The 20,063-nt window shown below is 46.0% G+C and overlaps 1 protein-coding gene and 1 long non-coding RNA gene across 2 annotated transcripts in view; one reads left to right on the top strand and one right to left on the bottom strand.

Moving 5' to 3' along the window:
• Positions 1–516: 516 nt before the first annotated feature.
• Positions 517–5,011, bottom strand: LOC311517122. The gene is made up of 7 exons (XR_014710599.1): positions 4,010–5,011; positions 3,394–3,461; positions 2,059–2,167; positions 1,435–1,524; positions 1,147–1,196; positions 962–1,032; positions 517–747 (listed from the first exon to the last, which is right to left on the bottom strand). It is a non-coding gene; the product is annotated as an uncharacterized lncRNA (long non-coding RNA).
• Positions 5,012–6,509: 1,498 nt separating this feature from the next.
• Positions 6,510–20,063, top strand: part of TGS1 (trimethylguanosine synthase 1) — a 51,968-nt gene continuing 38,414 nt past the window's right edge. The window contains 3 exon segments of the mRNA XM_084621544.1: positions 6,510–6,791; positions 16,351–16,415; positions 18,378–18,556. Of these exon segments, the coding sequence (XP_084477670.1) occupies positions 6,691–6,791; positions 16,351–16,415; positions 18,378–18,556 (345 nt within the window). The 5' untranslated portion in view covers positions 6,510–6,690.

Here is a 20,063-nt window from a genome sequence, read left to right as displayed (position 1 = left end):
ATCCTCTCCTTTTGCATCTAGGTACAGTTTCTGCCACGCAAAAGTGACCATCTTGGCTACTTCTCGGGACTTGCTACCACCTGGGCCAGGTTCCAAATCAGGAGGGATAGGGTTTTTGGTTGAAAACACTCACGATTTGCTTCCTCCTTGCTAATGTGCCAAATTGATTTATTGGATGATTGAGGCGTGCTGCTTCATTTTGTGTGTGAGTATGTGAAAAGGGAGGTAAGGTTTGGGGGTCCGGAGCATGCCCATGAGCCCAAGGTGATTCCAGAGTGGTCCCTTTGATTTTTTTCACTGGCTTCCTCCTTGCTTATTTCCAATGCCTTGGCTGCCCATGCATTTGTCACTGAGCCAGGGATGGTTGCGAATCAGGAGGGATGGGTCAAAAACACTCACGATTTGCTTCCTCCTTGCTGCTTTTATAATTTGCATTATACACATGGACACAAATACCAAGAATATTTTTTTTCAAATAAAAAACATTTATTATTATAATCTGGTATATAAATTAACACATTTATTTTGGTTGCATTATGTTTTGAACAAGAGGCATTTAAACACAATGGTTTGTTGTTGTTGTTGTTTTATTGTTTTTATTTATTTTGTTTTGTTGTTGTTTTTTTGGTAAAGAAGGGAACTATGCACATTTTTTGCAGTTGTACTCTTTCTTCTCATCAGTCAGATAGTCTTGACTTCTGGAATGCAGGGCATATGTACCCACCTCTTGCAAGAATCACACTGGACCTTTGATATGTAACAATTGAGAAAATGAAATCACAGAAGTTATAAGGTTACACATACTTTGCATTCACTCATGCTATTCCTTCCATATGTCAGCATTAGCTAACATATGCCTATCAGCATGATAAAAATGTTTACTGATGTGGAATTTTTACAAGAATCATTATCCTTAGGCAGTTTATGGCATTTATTTCTCATACAATTCTATGCTTCTTACCATCGTGCAATCCTCACTTTCCTTTTCACAGTTGACAAGCCTGCGGTAGATGCAGGAGTCCTCCACGCTTTCTGAAAAATAAATATAGCGCGATGAAATGATGAATACATTACGACCAACACTGAAAATGCAAATCTTGATTTATTAATGTCAATATTTTAATCCAGTCACTGGTTTTAACATACCTTTTTCTTTTTTGGGAGTCATATTTTCTCAAATTTTTACTTTACTGCACCTATATAAAAATACCAATTTCATTCAACTGGTCGATGAATAGCAACCATTCACCCCATTCAAATTTTTGTGTACTTAAAGATATTATTGATTCATAGTCACCATTACAGAACCAAACCTGTGAGATATCCCACTTTAGGAGTATTAAGATAACTGTCTGCTACGTGACATAATTCCACTCTTCCTGTTGTCTTCACAACTGCCTAATGAGTCCACAGTACATGGTAGAAAGTAATTACCTGACTCCTTCATTAGAAGAATTGCTATATGTCTTCTAAACGCAGTATTAGCCTCTTGTGTTGTTTGTGCTGCAAATACGTTTCTGCAAACTAACAACACTGATATTTAGAATAAACATCATAATTACCATAGGTGAGAGTGGCCTGGTCCAGCATACCGGTAAGAACCGGCCACCGGTACCAACCCGTACACAGCTGATGTTACACTTCCGCTGTGGCAGTGCTTTATGCTTTAACATCACTGCCCCCTTTATCCCATTCCCCCGCCCCGCTCCCCCCACATCAGCGGCCCTGCCATAGGGTCCGGCAACACTGTTGCATGCTACTAGCAGGGCTGCTGACAGCTGGGGAGCAAAAGGGGCCCTGTGTTCCGGCAATTTACAAGGGCCTGGTGCTCCTGGCCACTGCAGCAGTAGCTGTCAGGAAGGGCTGTCTGGTGGAATCTGGCCCCCCAGCACCGCACCTTCCGCCAGAGACCCCATCCCTTCTGGGAGCCACAAGCCCACCCTACACACCTTAGCAAGGACGCTGGTGCAGTGCCCACTGGTAATCTCTGGCATTTACTTTCACCCTGGATAATTACACATACATAACAAATGATAATGGCAATTTGGTGTTCAATACCTTTAAGATGAGTGGTCTGCAGTTGTGGCCATCACTTTGTCTGGGATGCTGAACAATTTTACTATTCCAATCAGATGAGGATTTTCTAGTTAATCATTTGATGAAGTTTCTGAAATTTTTAGAGAGTACATTAGCGGAGTGCATAAATGAGCTTTTCTTTCCTTTTTTTTTCCCCCCTCCGGTTTCTGGACATAGGTACAAATCAGTTCTATCTCTTTTTAATTAATGATTGAAATGACTTATTGCTCACATATATACACACTTGCTTTCATATTATTGTCTCACTCTTACACAGTGTATCACCTGATTTGCCATGCCCCATGTTGATAATAACACATTCTCAATCAGGCAACATGCTACTGTTTCATGTCCACATTCTGTGAAGTCGTTTCCCAGAGTCAAATCGCACAAGTTCACTCAAAGTCCATTACTAAGCATATTTAGTACAAGCACATGCTGTTTCAATTTTTATTTGTAGCTAACAGGAAGATATTCGTCTCACTATTGTTACCTTCCCTTTAAAAAATTTTTCAACGGAACAGTTCATGTCCACTGTAAAAGTAAGTATCTAATAAAACACCTCCAATTCCTCAGGCATGTTCTTTCATATCTCATCTCATCACACAAGGGGTCAATTATTAACAATTCCTTTTTTTCATCAAGGCTATCTGTAAGTGTAAATACATTCACCAATTACATTGGTAGTGTGATTCTTTCAAAAATTTTATACTGATTTATCAAAAATTATTATGCAATTAACATATTCTCGTTTGTAATGTCCCAGTAACACACATGAGGAAAGCATATTGTGAAATCATTCATCAGTTCAATACAGAATGTATTCTTCCAAGTTACATTAACAACGTAACTTGACAGTAGCATTTTATTTTTATCGTTCACATTCCACTTTCCTTTGCATGCACTGAACTCACTGAAAACCTGCAACACGGGAAATTATATCACTGCTAGCTATAAATGTTACAAATAGAGTATTTAATACCACATTTATTGCCCATAATCCAAAGTACAATACAAAACATCTTACCGCAAGAACCCAATGACCTGGTGTGTGGTAAGGAAGCAATAATATATCATTTTGAAGTAATTCACTCTGTATTTATTTAAAAAGAAATTAGAAATGCAATTATAGTTTCCAGTGAAGCAAACCATGAAATGTACATTATACTGAAATTCCCAATTTCATTACATGTATTACTATTAGAGTACTCCTCCACATCAAACATAGCATTGTATTTGCCGTTTCACACTATGTTTAACTCACTGAATGAAATTGTGTTTTGCTCATGCTATGTATGAAAGAGTGTTAGCATTTACCTTCACTTTCATTTGTGGAGCTCTGCTGAGAGAATGACAGTGGAAACTACTGATGAGATGGCTTGTACCTGTTGACAACAAACAACAAAGTTATTTATGCATTAATAATGCTGGCACATCACGAACATAATGAGTTTAATATAGACAGACATGCAAGGGATCCTTAGTGTTACAAATCAGATACGTAAGAGAGTCCTGTAAAAATAAAATGATTTGTAATCAATGTGCTCTGTCTTACTTAATGTAAAAACTGACTAAGCTGTTTGCATACTTGTGTTTAATTAATGGACCCATTCAGTGATGAGCTTTCAAAATCTTAACAACCGGTTCCCTCCTCACCCCATGAGGGGGTCGTGGCCCACCCCCGCCCCCCAGGACTCCTGCCCGGCCCCGCCCCCTGGGACTCCTGCCCCATCCAACCCCCCGTGTTCCTTGACGCCCCCCTCCCCAGGACTCCTGCCCCATCCACCCCCATCCCCTATCCCCTGACTGCCCCCAGAACAGGGCAGGAGGGTCTCGTGGGCCACCGTAGCGGGTGCCCGCCCCACCCCGCCCCGCCCCTAAGAGCCAGAGGGACCTGCTGGGGGGCGAGGTGGGTAGTCCCGGCAGTGCTTACCTGGGGTGGCTCCCGGGAAGCATCCGGCAGGTCCCTCTGGCTCCTAGGGGTGGGGTAGCGTAGCTGGGGGAGAGCAGGGGGAGCAGCTGCTCCCCCCACTGATCACATCAAAAGTGGTGCCTTAGGCACCAGCTCCGTGGGTGCTCCAGGGCTGGAGCCCCCACGGGGAAAATTTGGCGGGTGCAGAGCCCCCACCGGCAGCTCCCCACACCCGGCCCAAGCTCATCTCCGCTCCGCCTCCACCCCTGAACGCGCTACCCCGCTCTGCTTCTCCGCCCCCTCCCCCACAGCTTCCCGCAAATCAGCTGTTCGCGTGGGAAGCTGGGGAGGGTTGAGAAGCAGGCGGCGGCTTCACGCTCAGGCCCAAGGAGGCAGAGCAGAGGTGAGCTGGGGCGGAGGGGGCGCGAGGAGAGCTGCCCGCTGGTTCAGCTATCTCAGCAGGGCTGCTGGCCACGGGGCCAATGGGTGTGGATGGGCTCGGTGGGATCTTGGGAGTCATGTCCCAGGGATCTGCCCCGCTCCCCAGCGCTGCTCCAGCTCTGAGCTGTCTCCGCTTCCTGGGACCTGTGGGGCCCCACCTGCCTCCCCAGGCGAAGAGCCACCTGGGACTGGTGCAGAGGCTGGGCCAGCCTCAGCCAGTGACAGGGGACAGTGTGGGGGGCTCAGCTGGGTGGGTCCTGCCAGGCATGTGGGTCCTGAGGGAGCCTGGCCCGGGCAGGCTCTGTTCCTGCTCCAGCTTGGCTGATTGCACCACTCCCAAGGGGCCGGAGTTATCCTGCCCCGGGACCAGCTCTGGCTGCGCTGCCGGCTCAGCCTGGCAGATACAGTCACCTCCCATCAGGGCCGGCTATTGTGGCAGGGGGTCAGGGTGTGGGAGAGTAGGTCTTTAATGGGTCTGGGGGGGTGCTGGGCAGTGGGGAGATCTGTGTGTGTTGAGGGGCTGTGCAGTGGGGAAGATCTGTGTCAGGGTGCTGGGAAGTTTGGGGGGTCAGCGCAGGACACTGTACAGTTGTGGTGGTGGGGGGCACTGGGCAGTGAGGGGATCTGTGGGGGGGGCCTCTGGGCAGGGAGGTGCAGGGTGCTGTGCAGTTGTTGGAGGGCTGTGGGGGGTGTTTGGCTGGGGGGAACTGGGCAGTGAGAGGAGCTGTGGGGGAGTTCCGGGGGGGGGGGACTGTGCTGGGCATAGTGGTCTGTGGGAGGGCACTGGGCATGGGGGTTTGTGGGGGTCTCTGGGTGGTGTGGCACTGGGCGTAGGGGGGCCCCTTCCCAGTGGTGTGGCACTGAGTCAGAGGGGTGCTGGGCAGGGGGGCAGCATGGTGCAGCATGGGCCCGCCCCCAAGAAGAAGCAGCAGCATGGCAGCCCAGGGCTGGGCTGGCCAGTGTGTGTCTGGCAGCTCCCGGTTTGTAAACAGTGGCCTTGTACTGGGCTGGGTGGAGTGGGGCTGTCCCTGCTGTGCCATGACCCATCTCCCATGCCCCCAGCCAGCCCCTTGCTCTGAGGACTCTGCCCCCCCGGCCCCATGTGCCCGTTGCCCCCATGGGGGCCCACAAAAGGTTAATCCGGCCCTTTTTGGGGTGCAGGCTCTGGGATGGAGTTGGGGTGCAGGAGGGTTGCAGGCTCTGGGGAGTCTGAGTGAGGGGTGCAGGGGAGTGGGGTACAGGAGGGGCTGCAGACATGTGGGCTCTGGGAGGGAGTTAGCAACTCAGCACGTTATATAAGAGAAAGGAGCTGCAGTGATTTCATATGGACACAGGCACTGAGAGAAGACTCTTTTGCGTATTCAGGAGGCGAGGGGCAGAGTCTGAGGGCGGGCGCGTCTGCAGGCGATTGCCCCGAGTCCGCCTCCCGGCCGGAGCACGCACGCAGCCCCGGGGCACGATACAAGCGCGGGGCTGCGGCGCCTGAGCACAGACGGTCTCGGGATTGGGCGGCCCGGGCCTTTAGGAGCCCGGCCCCGGGAACCCGCCCTCTGCGCCGGGGCTGACGTGCAGCGTCCTGGGGGCAGAGCGAAAAAAGCCTCTGCCCCTCCCCCCCCCGCCTTGCGAGCACAGCAGGTGGCTCATACCATGGGGTCACTGTCCCCCCCTCCCTAAAGGGGGGTTTTGTCCCTCCCCCCAGGGTCTGGCACCCCCCCCGGGCTTAACTCCGGCTCCCACTCCCGATTTTCCCCCTTCAGCCCCTCTGCTGCCGCTACCTACAGTAGCTTGATCCCCGCCAGTAAATGTTTTGCCCCCTGCCCGAATCCTGACCCCCCCCCCCGCCGCGATTTGCCCCCCTTAATCCTTTTCAACCCCTCCAAAGGGGAGGCAGCCAATCGCGAGGAGAAGCGAGGGCAGCGGCAACCGCGACGGTTACTGGGCATGCTCAGTTCGGGAATGGGGCGAGGGAGCTGTTTGGGCGCGGTGCAGGGTGAGCTGCAGGCCGGCCCGCCCGGGCTCTCACTCCCCCCCGCCCCCCATTCGGCCCTGAGTCCGGAACCACGCTCCTGCGACTCCGCCCGGACCCCATTGGGTGCGACACCCCAACCCCGTCGAGGCCGCTTCCGGCGGAAGGAACGCGAGGCCATTGCGCCCGCCGCGCCCCTGCTTCAAGCGCGGGCTGAGCCGCGGCCGCCGCGAGACTCGCACAGCAGCGCGTGCCCCTCCGCTGCGCCCCGCCTTTCCCGTTGGCCGCGGGCGGGATGCCCTACGAGCCGCGGAGCCGCCTCGTGGCGGAGCTGCTGCTGCAGGCGGATGAGGGAGCTGGCAGCATCCTGTGCCTCTGTTCCCGGGCCTTTGTGGAGTGAGTACGGGCCCCTCCCCCGGACCTCAGCTCCCTGGGGCGGGCCTAGGGGCGCTGGCCTGGTGGTTAGCGCTAATGCAGGGGCTGCCTCTTTCCATGGGTGGGTCTCTCCCTGTGCACCGGGGGGATCAGGGCTTCACCTCTCTAGTGGGGTTACGAGAAATGTCAGGTCAGCAGGGGAGGTACCTGTGTGCTCCAAAGCAGGGCTGGGCATTGGACCCATGGATTCTCATGGGTGACTTTAATTTTCCTGATATCTGCTGGGAGAGCAATACAGCGGTGCATAGACAATCCAGGAAGTTTTTGGAAAGCGTAGGGGACAATTTCCTGGCGCAAGTGCTAGAGGAGCCAACTAGGGGGGGTGCTTTTCTTGACCTGCTGCTCACAAACCGAGTAGAATTAGTGGGGGAAGCAAAAGTGGATGGGAATCTGGGAGGCAGTGACCATGAGTTGGTTGAGTTCAGGATCCTGACGCAGGGAACAAAGGTAAGCAGCAGGATACGGACCCTGGACTTCAGGAAAGCAGACTTCGACTCCCTCAGGGAACGGATGGCCAGGATCCCCTGGGGGACTAACTTGAAGGGGAAAGGAGTCCAGGAGAGCTGGCTGTATTTCAAGGAATCCCTGTTGAGGTTACAGGGACAAACCATCCCGATGAGTCGAAAGAATAGTAAATATGGCAGGCGACCAACTTGGCTTAATGGTGAAATCCTAGCGGATCTTAAACATAAAAAAGAAGCTTACAAGAAGTGGAAGGTTGGACATATGACCAGGGAAGAGTATAAAAATATTGCTCGGGCATGTAGGAATGTTATCAGGAGGGCCAAATCGCACCTGGAGCTGCAGCTAGCCAGAGATGTCAAGAGTAACAAGAAGGGTTTCTTCAGGTATGTTGGCAACAAGAAGAAAGCCAAGGAATGTGTGGGCCCCTTACTGAATGAGGGAGGCAACCTAGTGACAGAGGATGTGGAAAAAGCTAATGTACTCAATGCTTTTTTTGCCTCTGTTTTCACTAACAAGTTCAGCTCCCAGACTGCTGCGCTGGGCATCACAAAATGCGGAAGAGATGGCCAGCCCTCTGTGGAGATAGAGGCGGTTAGGGACTATTTAGAAAAGCTGGACGTGCACAAGTCCATGGGGCCGGACGAGTTGCATCCGAGAGTGCTGAAGGAATTGGCGGCTGTGATTGCAGAGCCACTGGCCATTATCTTTGAAAACTCGTGGCGAACCGGGGAAGTCCCGGATGACTGGAAAAAGGCTAATGTAGTGCCAATCTTTAAAAAAGGGAAGAAGGAAGATCCTGGGAACTACAGGCCAGTCAGCCTCACCTCAGTCCCTGGAAAAATCATGGAGCAGGTCCTCAAAGAATCAATCCTGAAGCACTTGCATGAGAGGAAAGTGATCAGGAACAGCCAGCATGGATTCACCAAGGGAAGGTCATGCCTGACTAATCTAATCGCCTTTTATGATGAGATTACTGGTTCTGTGGATGAAGGGAAAGCAGTGGATGTATTGTTTCTTGACTTTAGCAAAGCTTTTGACACGGTCTCCCATAGTATTCTTGTCAGCAAGTTAAGGAAGTATGGGCTGGATGAATGCACTATAAGGTGGGTAGAAAGCTGGCTAAATTGTCGGGCTCAACGGGTAGTGATCAATGGCTCCATGTCTAGTTGGCAGCCGGTATCAAGTGGAGTGCCCCAAGGGTCGGTCCTGGGGCCGGTTTTATTCAATATCTTCATAAATGATCTGGAGGATGGTGTGGATTGCACTCTCAGCAAATTTGCGGATGATACTAAACTGGGAGGAGTGGTAGATACACTGGAGGGGAGGGATAGGATACAGAAGGACCTAGACCAATTGGAAGATTGGGACAAAAGGAATCTGATGAGGTTCAATAAGGATAAGTGCAGGGTCCTGCACTTAGGACGGAAGAACCCAATGCACAGCTACAGACTAGGGACCGAATGGCTAGGCAGCAGTTCTGCAGAAAAGGACCTAGGGGTGACAGTGGACGAGAAGCTGGATATGAGTCAGCAGTGTGCCCTTGTTGCCAAGAAGGCCAATGGCATTTTGGGATGTATAAGTAGGGGCATAGCGAGCAGATCGAGGGACGTGATCGTTCCCCTCTATTCGACATTGGTGAGGCCTCATCTGGAGTACTGTGTCCAGTTTTGGGCCCCACACTTCAAGAAGGATGTGGATAAATTGGAGAGAGTCCAGCGAAGGGCAACAAAAATGATTAGGGGACTGGAACACATGAGTTATGAGGAGAGGCTGAGGGAGCTGGGATTGTTTAGCCTGCAGAAGAGAAGAATGAGGGGGGATTTGATAGCTGCTTTCAACTACCTGAAAGGGGGTTCCAAAGAGGATGGCTCTAGACTGTTTTCAATGGTAGCAGATGACAGAACGAGGAGTAATGGTCTAAAGTTGCAGTGGGGGAGGTTTAGATTGGATATTAGGAAAAACTTTTTCACTAAGAGGGTGGTGAAACACTGGAATGCGTTACCTAGGGAGGTGGTAGAATCTCCTTCCTTAGAGGTTTTTAAGGTCAGGCTTGACAAAGCCCTGGCTGGGATGATTTAACTGGGAATTGGTCCTGCTTTGAGCAGGGGGTTGGACTAGATGACCTTCTGGGGTCCCTTCCAACCCTGATATTCTATGATTCTATGACCCGTCCAAAAATAATTGGTCAGTGGACTGGCCAAACAGTGGTCCAGTATTTTCAGTGTGTCAAAAATGATAAAATATGTTAAATTGCTATCCTATAACAACAGTAACAAAAAGAGCAAAATCAAGTCTACAAAATTAAGTTGACCTATGATACATTGATGTACAGCTACCGCAGTAATTACATTGTTTTTGCATGTCCACACTATGCTCCTTGTGTTGGTGGTGCATGTCCTCACTAGGAGCGGTTACCAATTTAACTGTCAATGTAGGACATTGTGGGATGGCTTCTGAAAGTCCACAACAGTCAATCTAAGCAAAGTAGTGTCTACACTGACACTGCGTCAATCTAACTACATAGACTTCAGCACTATGCTTAAGTTATTAAGTTGGTGTGATGGGCAAGTTACATCAGTGGGAGCTATATTTTAGTGTATACACTTAGGTCAACGTAAACTCTGTAATGTAGACCAGGGCCAAGTCTTTTTGTTCTCCAATAGGCTCAGCCTTACTACAAACCGCAAGTTATTTAACTGTTTCAGAGTAGCAGCCGTGTTAGTCTGTATTCGTAAAAAGAAAAGGAGTACTAGTGGCATGCATCCGATGAAGTGAGCTGTAGCTCACGAAAGCTTATGCTCAAATAAATTGGTGCGTCTCTAAGGTGCCACTAGTACTCTTTTTTTTTTTTTTTTTTATTTAACTGTGTTATTTTAACTCAGAAAAATCTCCAAAAAGAAAATAATTTCTTTACAAATGAAAGAATAATTATTATTCGCATTTTAGTCATGTTAGGTGGCATACAAATGAGAATATTATTCAAGACTGAGCAGTGTCAAAGAAAAATAAAATTTAAGCAGTAATAAAACAAACACCTAGCAACTATAAAAGAAAAAAGTCATTTTTAAATGCACGTATGCTAGGTAGGCAGCTGGTCAACTCTTCAAGCATCTTTCTTTTTTTAATCTTCATTTTCTTTGTCAACTTCAGCGGCTTCGTCTATATCTTTGTCCTCATCATTGCATTCATCGGTATCTCCTTCTTCTTCTTTATCTGATGAATATTGAGTCAACTTTTCATCTACATTTTATTCTCCAATCTTACATTGTGATATGTTGTCACCAGCTTCCCAGAAAGAGGATGTCTTCAGTTTCTGGGTTTTGAATGGATGGTTCCCCAAATGGACCAGTTTTGTTTTGCACATGCAGTAATATATGTATGTGTTAAGAAAATCTGCCATTATAGCTATAGTGCAAGGAGGACACAGCCCTTTCCACCACAATGAAGGAGATTTGATTCTACTGCTGAAACTACACTCCATGTTATTTTATGACTGAATGGGCTACCTTTTGCTTTATACTTTCTTACCTGTACATTTGACTATCCTTTACAATTTGCAGAAGCCACTATGAGGTCACCAGTTGAAACAAAGTAATCATCAGTAAGGTCTTGGCCCTGGAAGCAAAGGTCAAAAAGCTAGGCAGCATTATCTGTGGGAATGATCACTTGATTTTTCTGTGGTTTTTTTTTCCCTTCAGCTTTTGTAAGTGGACTGTGTTTTCCCAGATATGTTCTTAAGGAACTCATTCTTGGCATCAGACAACATAGCACTATTTTCCGTATTCAGAGACTGCTGAATTGGAATTAATTTGCAAACTGGATACAATTAACTTAGGCTTGAATAAAGACTGTGAGTGGATGTGTCATTACACAAAGTAAAACTATTTCCCCTCCCCCCCAACTCTCCCCCCCCCCCCCCCCCCGTTCATCACACGTTCTTGTCAACTGCTGGAAATGGCCCACCTTGATTATCACTACAAAAGGTGTGTCTCCCCCCCTCCCCCCCCTGGTAATAGCTCACCTTACCTGACCACTCTTGTTACAGTGTGTATGGTAACACCCATTGTTTCATGTTCTCTGTGTATATAAAATCTCCCCACTGTATTTTCCACTGAATGCATCCGATGAAGTGAGCTGTAACTCACGAAAGCTTATGCTCAAATAAATTTGTTCGTCTCTAAGGTGCCACAAGTACTCCTTTTCTTTTTGCGAATACAGACAAACAGCTGCTACTCTGAAACCTGTCATCTTATAGGCAGTACATCAGTAACATAGAATGTTTGTATTGTCATTTATCAACTAAAAGTCCAAGCAGCTTTCATGTTACTCTGTTGTAGGTCACAACCAAAATAACCTTCCATGGATTCAATTTATTGATTATATTTTTAAACTGGTTAGCGATATATTGGGCTCTGTGGGGTGATGCTCAGTTGTTTACTGGAATGAGTAAACACTTGTTGTGGAGTTGTTATCATGAAGGTGATGACATCCTCATTACAAATATTGCTCCAGACGCTAGAGACCTGTGAGGAGCTTTTGCTATAAAACCAACTCTCTCTTCCTCACATAATTCTCTTTGACATTCAGAAGACTGCCTGCACGCTGCTTCCTAATAGGTACTTTGTAAATTGGACACTATTTATGAAAAAATTCTAGTATATAAGGATCTTTATATTTATGCCATTTCATATGGACATCCAACAAACATACAGTGAAATTTATTTTTCTGGTCCTGGGACATTCTATCCAAAAATCTCTTGATACCAGTTTGATGAACATTGGAAGACTTTCCAGGAGTAGAAGTTTTTGATGCTGAAGCAGATGAGGTAGCAAAATTCTTATTAGAAGTTGAAATGAAATTAGCTTCACTTTCATTGTCACTTATATCACTGTCTTCATCAAAAGATTCCATGCTTAATGATGGTGCTGCTGGAGACAAAGCAGAAGGAGAATGCACAGAAGAAAACCAAATTTTGATGCAGGCCAGTTTTTCTTTTTTTTGCTTGACTGCAATAATCTATCTTTGACAGCAGCTAGACATATACCACAAGAATTCAACAAATGTTTCCCCATTCTACCTACATGTGTCACATACTCAGAAAACCAGAGATTGCACGTAACCTTGACAGTTGTTGCATGTTCATGTCTATTAAAATAAAATGTCCCTGCAAATGATTTTGGCTTCCCCTGACTCTGCATAATAGATTATCAGGTATCTCTTAGAACTGAATAGCTATGCTTAGATTGAAATCTATTTCTAACTCCTACTGTTCTAGAAGATTCCAGACAATTGAAATGTTTTTGGGCATGCTGCCCTCTCCCTCCTAGGACCTTTACAGATTCCCAGATCCCATGGAGAGCAGATGGCCTCTCCTCCCCGCAGCAAACATAAGGGACTCATAAGCAGCAGTTGGAGGAATAGAGCAGGATTTCAGGAAGGGAGGGGCCTCTGCAGAGATGTGGTGTCAACACTCCTCATCAGCATAAAGCGTTTTATATTCTCAGCAAGATTTGTGTGGGAGGGCTTATGAAAGGGATTTTTGTTGAGGGGAGAAATGGGGGGTTATTTACATGGGCGTTTGGTGTGGGTGGGGAAAGTGTTCTGGGGGGGCTTAATAGCTGTGATACTTTAGTTAAGGGAGAGGCTTAATGGCTGTGCATCTTTTCTGTGTGTTGGAAAACGAGGTTTAATGACTATGAACGTGCTTCTTCCTCCCCTACTCCCTTCTAAGTTAACTTCTGTATATTTGTCTGGTCAGTTTAAATCATAAGCTCTTCAGAGAAGAGCCAGAGTCTTAACTTGTTTAATGTGCTGTCTGAAATGCCACGTACATAGATGGCGTTGTGTACAAATAAAGATATCCATATGTACAATGTTCATTAAGATTCCAGCCAATCAAGCTCAGCTTTCCCCCAGTTTACCTTTTTCAGCAACAGATAGCTGTAAGCTGGCGTGGCTGTCCCTCGGCATCCACATATGGCAGGGGGAGGTGGGGCGTGCCTCCTCGCAGTTTAGGTCAATTAGAGCCTTCTCCGAGCACAGGAAAAAAGGGGGGAATTAGCAGTTCTCAAGGGTCCTGTCCTTCAAATGGAGTGGGGTCATAAATAGTCTGGGCTCTAGCCTGTAACCAGGCAGAGCGGCAACAGTCTCTTCGCCCAGCCATTAAGCAGGGTGGGGCAGCAACCACCCAAGGCTCTGGCCTGCAATCAGGCAGATCTGTAGTACCAGCCCAGTGTAGGGGCTCATGTACAGGGTGAGTGTCACATGCAGTCTCTGGGGGCTCAGGTACGGGGTGAGCTGGGGAGCACAGGCCTCCTGGCCTACAGAGGGGGAGTACTGCCGCCCCAGTGGTAGGATGGTAGGAGGGACATGGGCTTGCCCAACTCCACTGTGTCCCAATCCAGGGCCCTGTCAATGGTGGAGCAGTCCGCCACTGGGTCAGCAGGGATCCGCCTATGACACACTGACCTGATCTGAGGCTCACTCTCCACCAGGCTACTGCCTAGTTCCCCTCCATTGCATCCTTCTCTTCCCCATCTGGCATACCTGTGTCCAGGGGTCGTTCTCAGTCTCCCCGGCATACACTGCCAGGGTTAGCCGTAGCAGTTCCTCCACATCAAGAACGTTGCAGGTCCCTGGAGCAGCAGCAGCGGTTCTGCTTGGTGCTCGATGCCAGCAGTGGGGAAAAAATATCCATGTCCTCCAGCAGCTCCCTCCTAACTGAGCTGCAGGGCTGGCCTTTTACATTTCCCCTTCCTGTCCTGCCCCTCTGTGTCTGGCTTGCAGGTCGTGGCCCTCCTGATTCAGCCCACCAGGCAGCTTGCGGTGCTCCTTCCATGTCCGCCTCTGAGGGGGGGGGGGGGCACACCTCCTCTCTACAGTGGCCTTAACAAGTGAGTGATCAAGACTAAGGCTGTCAAGCGATTAAAAAAATTAATCACGCGATTAATCGCACTGTTAAACAATCATAGAATATCATTTAAATATTTTTGAATGTTTTCTACATTTTCAAATATGGTGATTTCAATTACAACACAGAATACTAAGTGTATAGTGCTCACTTAATATTTATTTCTGATTACAAGTATTTGCACTGTAAAAAACAAAAGAAATAGTATTTTTCAGTTCACCTAATATGAGTACTGAAGTGCAATCTCTTTATCATGAAAGTTTTGAGTTTAGAGCCGGCAAGTCCAGTTCTTCTTGTTCAGCGAATCGCTCAAACAAGTTTGTTTACATTTACAGGCAGTAATGCTACCCGCTTCTTGTTTACATTGTTACCTGAAAGTGAGAACAGGCATTTGCATGGTGTTTTTGTAGCCAGCATTGCAAGGTATTTACGTGCCAGAGATGCTAAACATTCATATCCCCTTCATGCTTCAGCCACCATTCCAGAGGACATGCTTCCATGCTGATGATGCTCATTAAAAAAAAAAAAAGCGTTAATTCAGTTTCTGACTGAATGCCCTGGGGGAGAATTGTATGTCTCCTGCTCTGTTTTACCCACATTCTGCCATATATTTCCCTTTTTATAGCAGTCTCTGAAGATGACCCAGCACATGTTGATTTTAAGAACACTTTCACTGCAGAGTTCACAAAATGCAAAGAAAGTACTAATGAGAGATTTCTAAAGATAGCTACGGCATTCGACCCACGGTTTAAGAATCTGAAGTGCCTTCCAAAATCTGTGTGGGACAAGGTGTGGAGCTTGCTTTCAGATGTCTTAAAAGAGCAACACTCCCATGCGGAAACTAGAGAACCCAAACCACCAAAAAAGAAAACCAACCACCTGCCGGTGGCATCTGACTCAGATAATGAAAATGAACATGCGTCAGTCTGCAATGCTTTGCACTGCTGTTGAGCAGAACCCGTCATCAGCATGGACACATGTCTTCTAGAATGGTGGTTGAAGCATAAAGGGACATGTGAATCTTTAGCGCATCTGGCACGCAAATCATCTTGTGACTTCGGCTACAACAGTGGCATGAGAGCACCTGTTCTCATTTTCTGGTGATATTGTAAACAAGAAGAGGGCAGCATTATCTTCTGTAAATGTGAACAAACTTGTTTTGTCTTAATGATTGGCTGAACAAAAAGTAGGACTGAGTGGGCTTGTAGGCTCTGAAGTTTTACATTGTTTTGTTTTTGAGTGCAGATATGTAAGTAACATTTGTAAGTTCACTTTTACGACAAAGAGATTGCATTATTGCAGTACTTGTCTGAGGTGAATTGAAAAATACTATTTCTTTTATCATTTTTACAGTGCAAATATTTGTAAGCAAAAATAATATACACTTTGATTTCAGTTACAAGGCAGAATACAATATATATGAAATGTAGAAAAACATCCAAAATATTTAATACATTTCAATTGGTATTTTATTGTTTAACAGTGCAATTAAAACTGTGATTAATTTTGATTGATTTTTTTGAGTTAATTGAGTGAGTTAACTGCGATTAATCGACAGCCCTAATCAAGACATTTATGTCGGCTTGCTATCAGCACCATCATGCAATCAAAAGCGTAGTCTGCCACCTACATCAGGGCATTTGTGCTGGAAGATCTGACAATATTTGACTGGTCAAATAGTAGGCGGCCAAGTGACTGCTCAGTTGACCATCTTGCCAAGCCTACTGTGAAATGCAAGCAAGGCAGGATGATGCTAGCAATGAGCTTGGAATTGTGTAAGCAGCGGCATTGGGGGTGGCAAGGCATATTCCACTCAGCACCCTCTCAGAAGAAATCTGAGCACTTGGGCCCTGATACTGCCATAAATGACCACTGATCTTGCAAGGGGCACCTCATGAACAGTTGATTGCAGGCTTGGGGCATTTGGTTTTCCCTCTATCTAGTAGGTGGAGGAGGCCCTTATTTCTCAGTCTTTATAGCTTCTTAGCAGCTGCATTTTCTGTCCATCTTGTTCTTGCTGATTTATTCTGTGATTCATCAGTGGTGTTGCCTTTTCATGGTTGTTGTGTTTTTCTGGGTTTTTTTATGACCTTGATAATGATGATGTGTTTTAATGTTTGGGTTTTTTTTCATTTGTTTTATAGGGATCGAAAATTATACAAATTAGGACTAAAGGGGTTTTATGGTAAAGAAGACTATGACAGTACAGGTAAAGTATGCTTGATAATTAAAGACATCAGGGTTGATTTTAGTTCAAGTGGCTAAAATAATTACTAATTATGTAGTAAATATGTGCTTTGTGGTAATATGTGTAATTATGTAGACGTGATTACATTAGTTATTCAGGGTGCGGTAATGCTGTATAGTTACTAACCCATAATCATACTAATTTCTCATCCATTTCTTAGTGCTTTTGCTAAAGAGGACCTTTCCGGCCTAAGGATAACATAATTATTCCTTAAATGTACATTGTGTTCTGGCAACTGTTACTTCCTCTGCTCTGATTGGCTACCATCCTTAGCACTCCCCATCAAGATGCCTACATGAACATGATTCCCTTGACATGTGATTGCCTCCTTACTATCCTGTCACTCCTACCTGGCCTAAATACTAAATATTTTGTAAAGGAAAAGCTCTGCCTAGAGAGGAGGCGAAACTTTCCACACACATTGAGAAAGAGCAACAAAGTGGAGATTGAAAGAACTTGGAGTTGTCAGAGTGCTGGGGTCAGAAGTGGAGGCAGTCGTATTTCTTTTAGGTATATGGATGAGTTCTGGGGTCAGTCACCAACCAAAGCATAGAGGTGAAAGGAGAGAGAGCACATTTTAGTAGATGAACTTGAAGATGATCCTTGTTATCTGCATAATAAATATACTCTGGGCTAAGAAACTGATTTTTTTTAAATGCTTAAGAATCAATTTTTGCTACAGGATTACAAATGTCTGCATTTAGCCAGCCTCATTAATATGCAGTGCCTACTTTGGCAATTATTTTTGTAGCACTAAACATATTTGTAATTATGTCAATTTTTTTAAATGTAAAGACTGAGAGAAGAGCAAATGGTGAATTGATAGCTGGCTATATCCTTTTTGAGGTGATTTAGTGACATTCTTGGCACACCGTGTTTTGTAAAATTGCATGATCTTTGTTAACCCATTTATGGTACATTTGTAAAGTTACTGACCATCTCCCATGGTTTAATGCAGTGGTTCCCAAACTTGTTCTGCCACTTGTGCAGGGAAAGCCCCTGCTGGGCCGGGCTGCTTTGTTTACCTGCCGTGTCCGCAGGATTCGGCCGATCGCGGCTCCCACTGGCTGCGGTTTGCTGCTCCAGGCCAATGGGAGCTGCTGGAAGCAGCAGCCAGTACGTCCCTCGGCCCGCGTCGCTTCCAACAGCTCCCGTTGGCCTGGAGCAGCGAACCGCGGCCAGTGGGAGCCGCGATCGGCCAAACCTGCAGACGCGACAGGTAAACAAAGCAGCCTGGCCCGGCAGAGGCTTTCCCTGCACAAGCGGCGGAACAAGTTTGGGATCCACTGGTTTAATGATATGCCAAAAAAAGTCCTGTGAAGCATTTACTTTCTGTACTCTCTCCCTTGCTTTTAGATTTTTGGCCAGATACTATCAGGCAGTATGTGTTTTACAAATATTTAAACAGCTGGGACTTGATTTTCAAACTGGGTCTCCATTTTGTAGGCATTGTAAGAATTATGCCTGTAGTGAATTGCACCCACAATTCTGTGTTCCCACTCCATTCATGCTTTTTTTGAGTGCAGTTCATTTCAGGGGCAACAATCATGTAGGCAAAAACAGAGGCCCTTATTCTGTTATAATCAATTGAAATAATTACATCATTAAAAAGTTCAGAATTCATGTATGTATTTCTTGGCTGCTGTGTTTAAAAAAAAAAATCAACAAAAAACCCTACATACCCTGCAGATATGTAGTCACTTCAGATGAGTTGGAGATAATTCGTTTTGCTGCAGTGATCAACTACAGCAAGAGATGGAGAGGGCTGTGCCTACTAAGCAGTTTTCAAATGTTATAGAATGTAGCTGGGGAAAGAAACTTGAGGTGCAGATCTCCTGATTCTGCATCAGAAAGATACAGAGCAGAGCTGGGTAGGATTGAAACCAATTTATGAAATTTTGAATTAATATCGCTTGTTTATAGGAGAGGAGCAAATAGAGGAAGAGAAGGAGGGGAATCATCATCCCAACGTGACAAAAAACTCAAATAACAATCATTCTTTGGGCCTGGAAGAGGATGAACTGGACTCAGAGGCTGAACTCATGAGGAGTATGGGGTTACCACTTCAGTTTGGAGGACTGTCAGCTCACAAGGAATTTGTGGTAAACTCCAGTTTACTGTGCTTTTTATGCATCTTTGTATTTCCAGACTCTGAGCTAAGAAAGTAAATTGAACGCTGTGTGTGTGTGCGTGTGTGTCTGTATGTCTCTGCACACATGTGAAGAAGCTGGTCCACAGAGCAAGTTGTAGGATTAGGAACTGATTAATTTCTTGAATGAACAAATTTGTGAATAAACTGATCAAAACACAATATTAAAAACAGTGGTACACAAACTGTGGGACAAAGGAATTGAATGGGAAATGAATACACACTACTTTTAATTTATAGAACACTGGTAGGAGTGGTGCTTTATAAAGTGCATGTTAAAATAAAGTATGGTATGAGGGCTGTGAAGGAAGTAACTTCAGTGAAAGATGGGTATTCGTTCTCTGGAACCAACTTCTCAGTGGTTCTCTGAAGTGGCCATACACAATCTGAAGAGCAGGTTTGAGTTTCAGTAACTCTCATGTTTGACTTTTTTCAGATTCATAATAGAAAAGTTTGGTTCTAAAATATAGGTACTTCCAAAGATACTTGTGTGTATATATTACAAGTCCATTAGGTAACTCTGGACATCTTTTATCCAGCAGGCATTAAGAAAAAATGAGCAAGGTTTCCTTTGCAAAACTTGAATCACAGCATTTCAGTTCTAGCTGAACTTTGACAGCAACTGAAAATGGGTTTCCAATTTAACAACTTGAACACTGCTTGTTCTTTTGAAAGTCTCAGCCATTGATGCAAATGAACTTTGAAGCTCCTTTCCTCAGCAGTACAAAGCTGAGTGAAGCTGACTGTGATTCAGAAATAAGTTTGGGGGTGTACTTCTGTGTAGGATAAGTTTTTTGTGTAGCTGTTGGCCCTGGTAAGTTGTACTCAGTGTAAAAGAGGATTATTCTCTTCCCATTTTACTGCCAAATTAATAGTTTCATGGATTTAGCCAAAGATCCACAGTCGGCACTAGTGAAACAATTTCTTGATCTCTGTTGATGGCCTTTAAAAATGACTACTGGCCAAATTCATGGCTTATGTAAACAAGCATTCCTGCACCAAGTTGGCCATCTTATTACCTTTTGCCTCCTGTTAGTTGTTTCCCTGTCTCTTCTCCTTCACCATAGCTTTGTCAAGTTTACCTTGTGTTTTGGGCAGCATATGAAAGGGTTATATGCTGTGGCAGGAGTTCATTTCTTCCCCTGCTCTCCTCCAAAAGCTCCCTTAGTATCTTATACTAGTAATCTCATGAGTAAGACTACGATTTTGTCATGGATATTTTTAATAATAGTAATGGACAAGTCACGGGCAATAAACATGGAAGCCATGACCTGTCCCTGACTTTCACTAAAAATATCCATGACAAAATGGGGAGGGAGAAGGGTCCAGCACCCTGCCCCACTGCATGCAGCGGGGGCAGGGAGCTAGGAGTGATCCCTGACTGTGGGGTTGGGAGCCGGGGCAGGGGTGGGGGGAGGGGTGATCCTCCACTACCTTTGAAGGGCTGGGAGCTTAGGGAT

Source organism: Lepidochelys olivacea (genome assembly GCF_965140295.1).
Source record: "Lepidochelys olivacea isolate rLepOli2 genome assembly, chromosome: 2".
Taxonomy (NCBI): Eukaryota; Metazoa; Chordata; order Testudines; family Cheloniidae; genus Lepidochelys; species Lepidochelys olivacea.
This window is presented reverse-complemented; position numbering and strand designations above follow the sequence as displayed.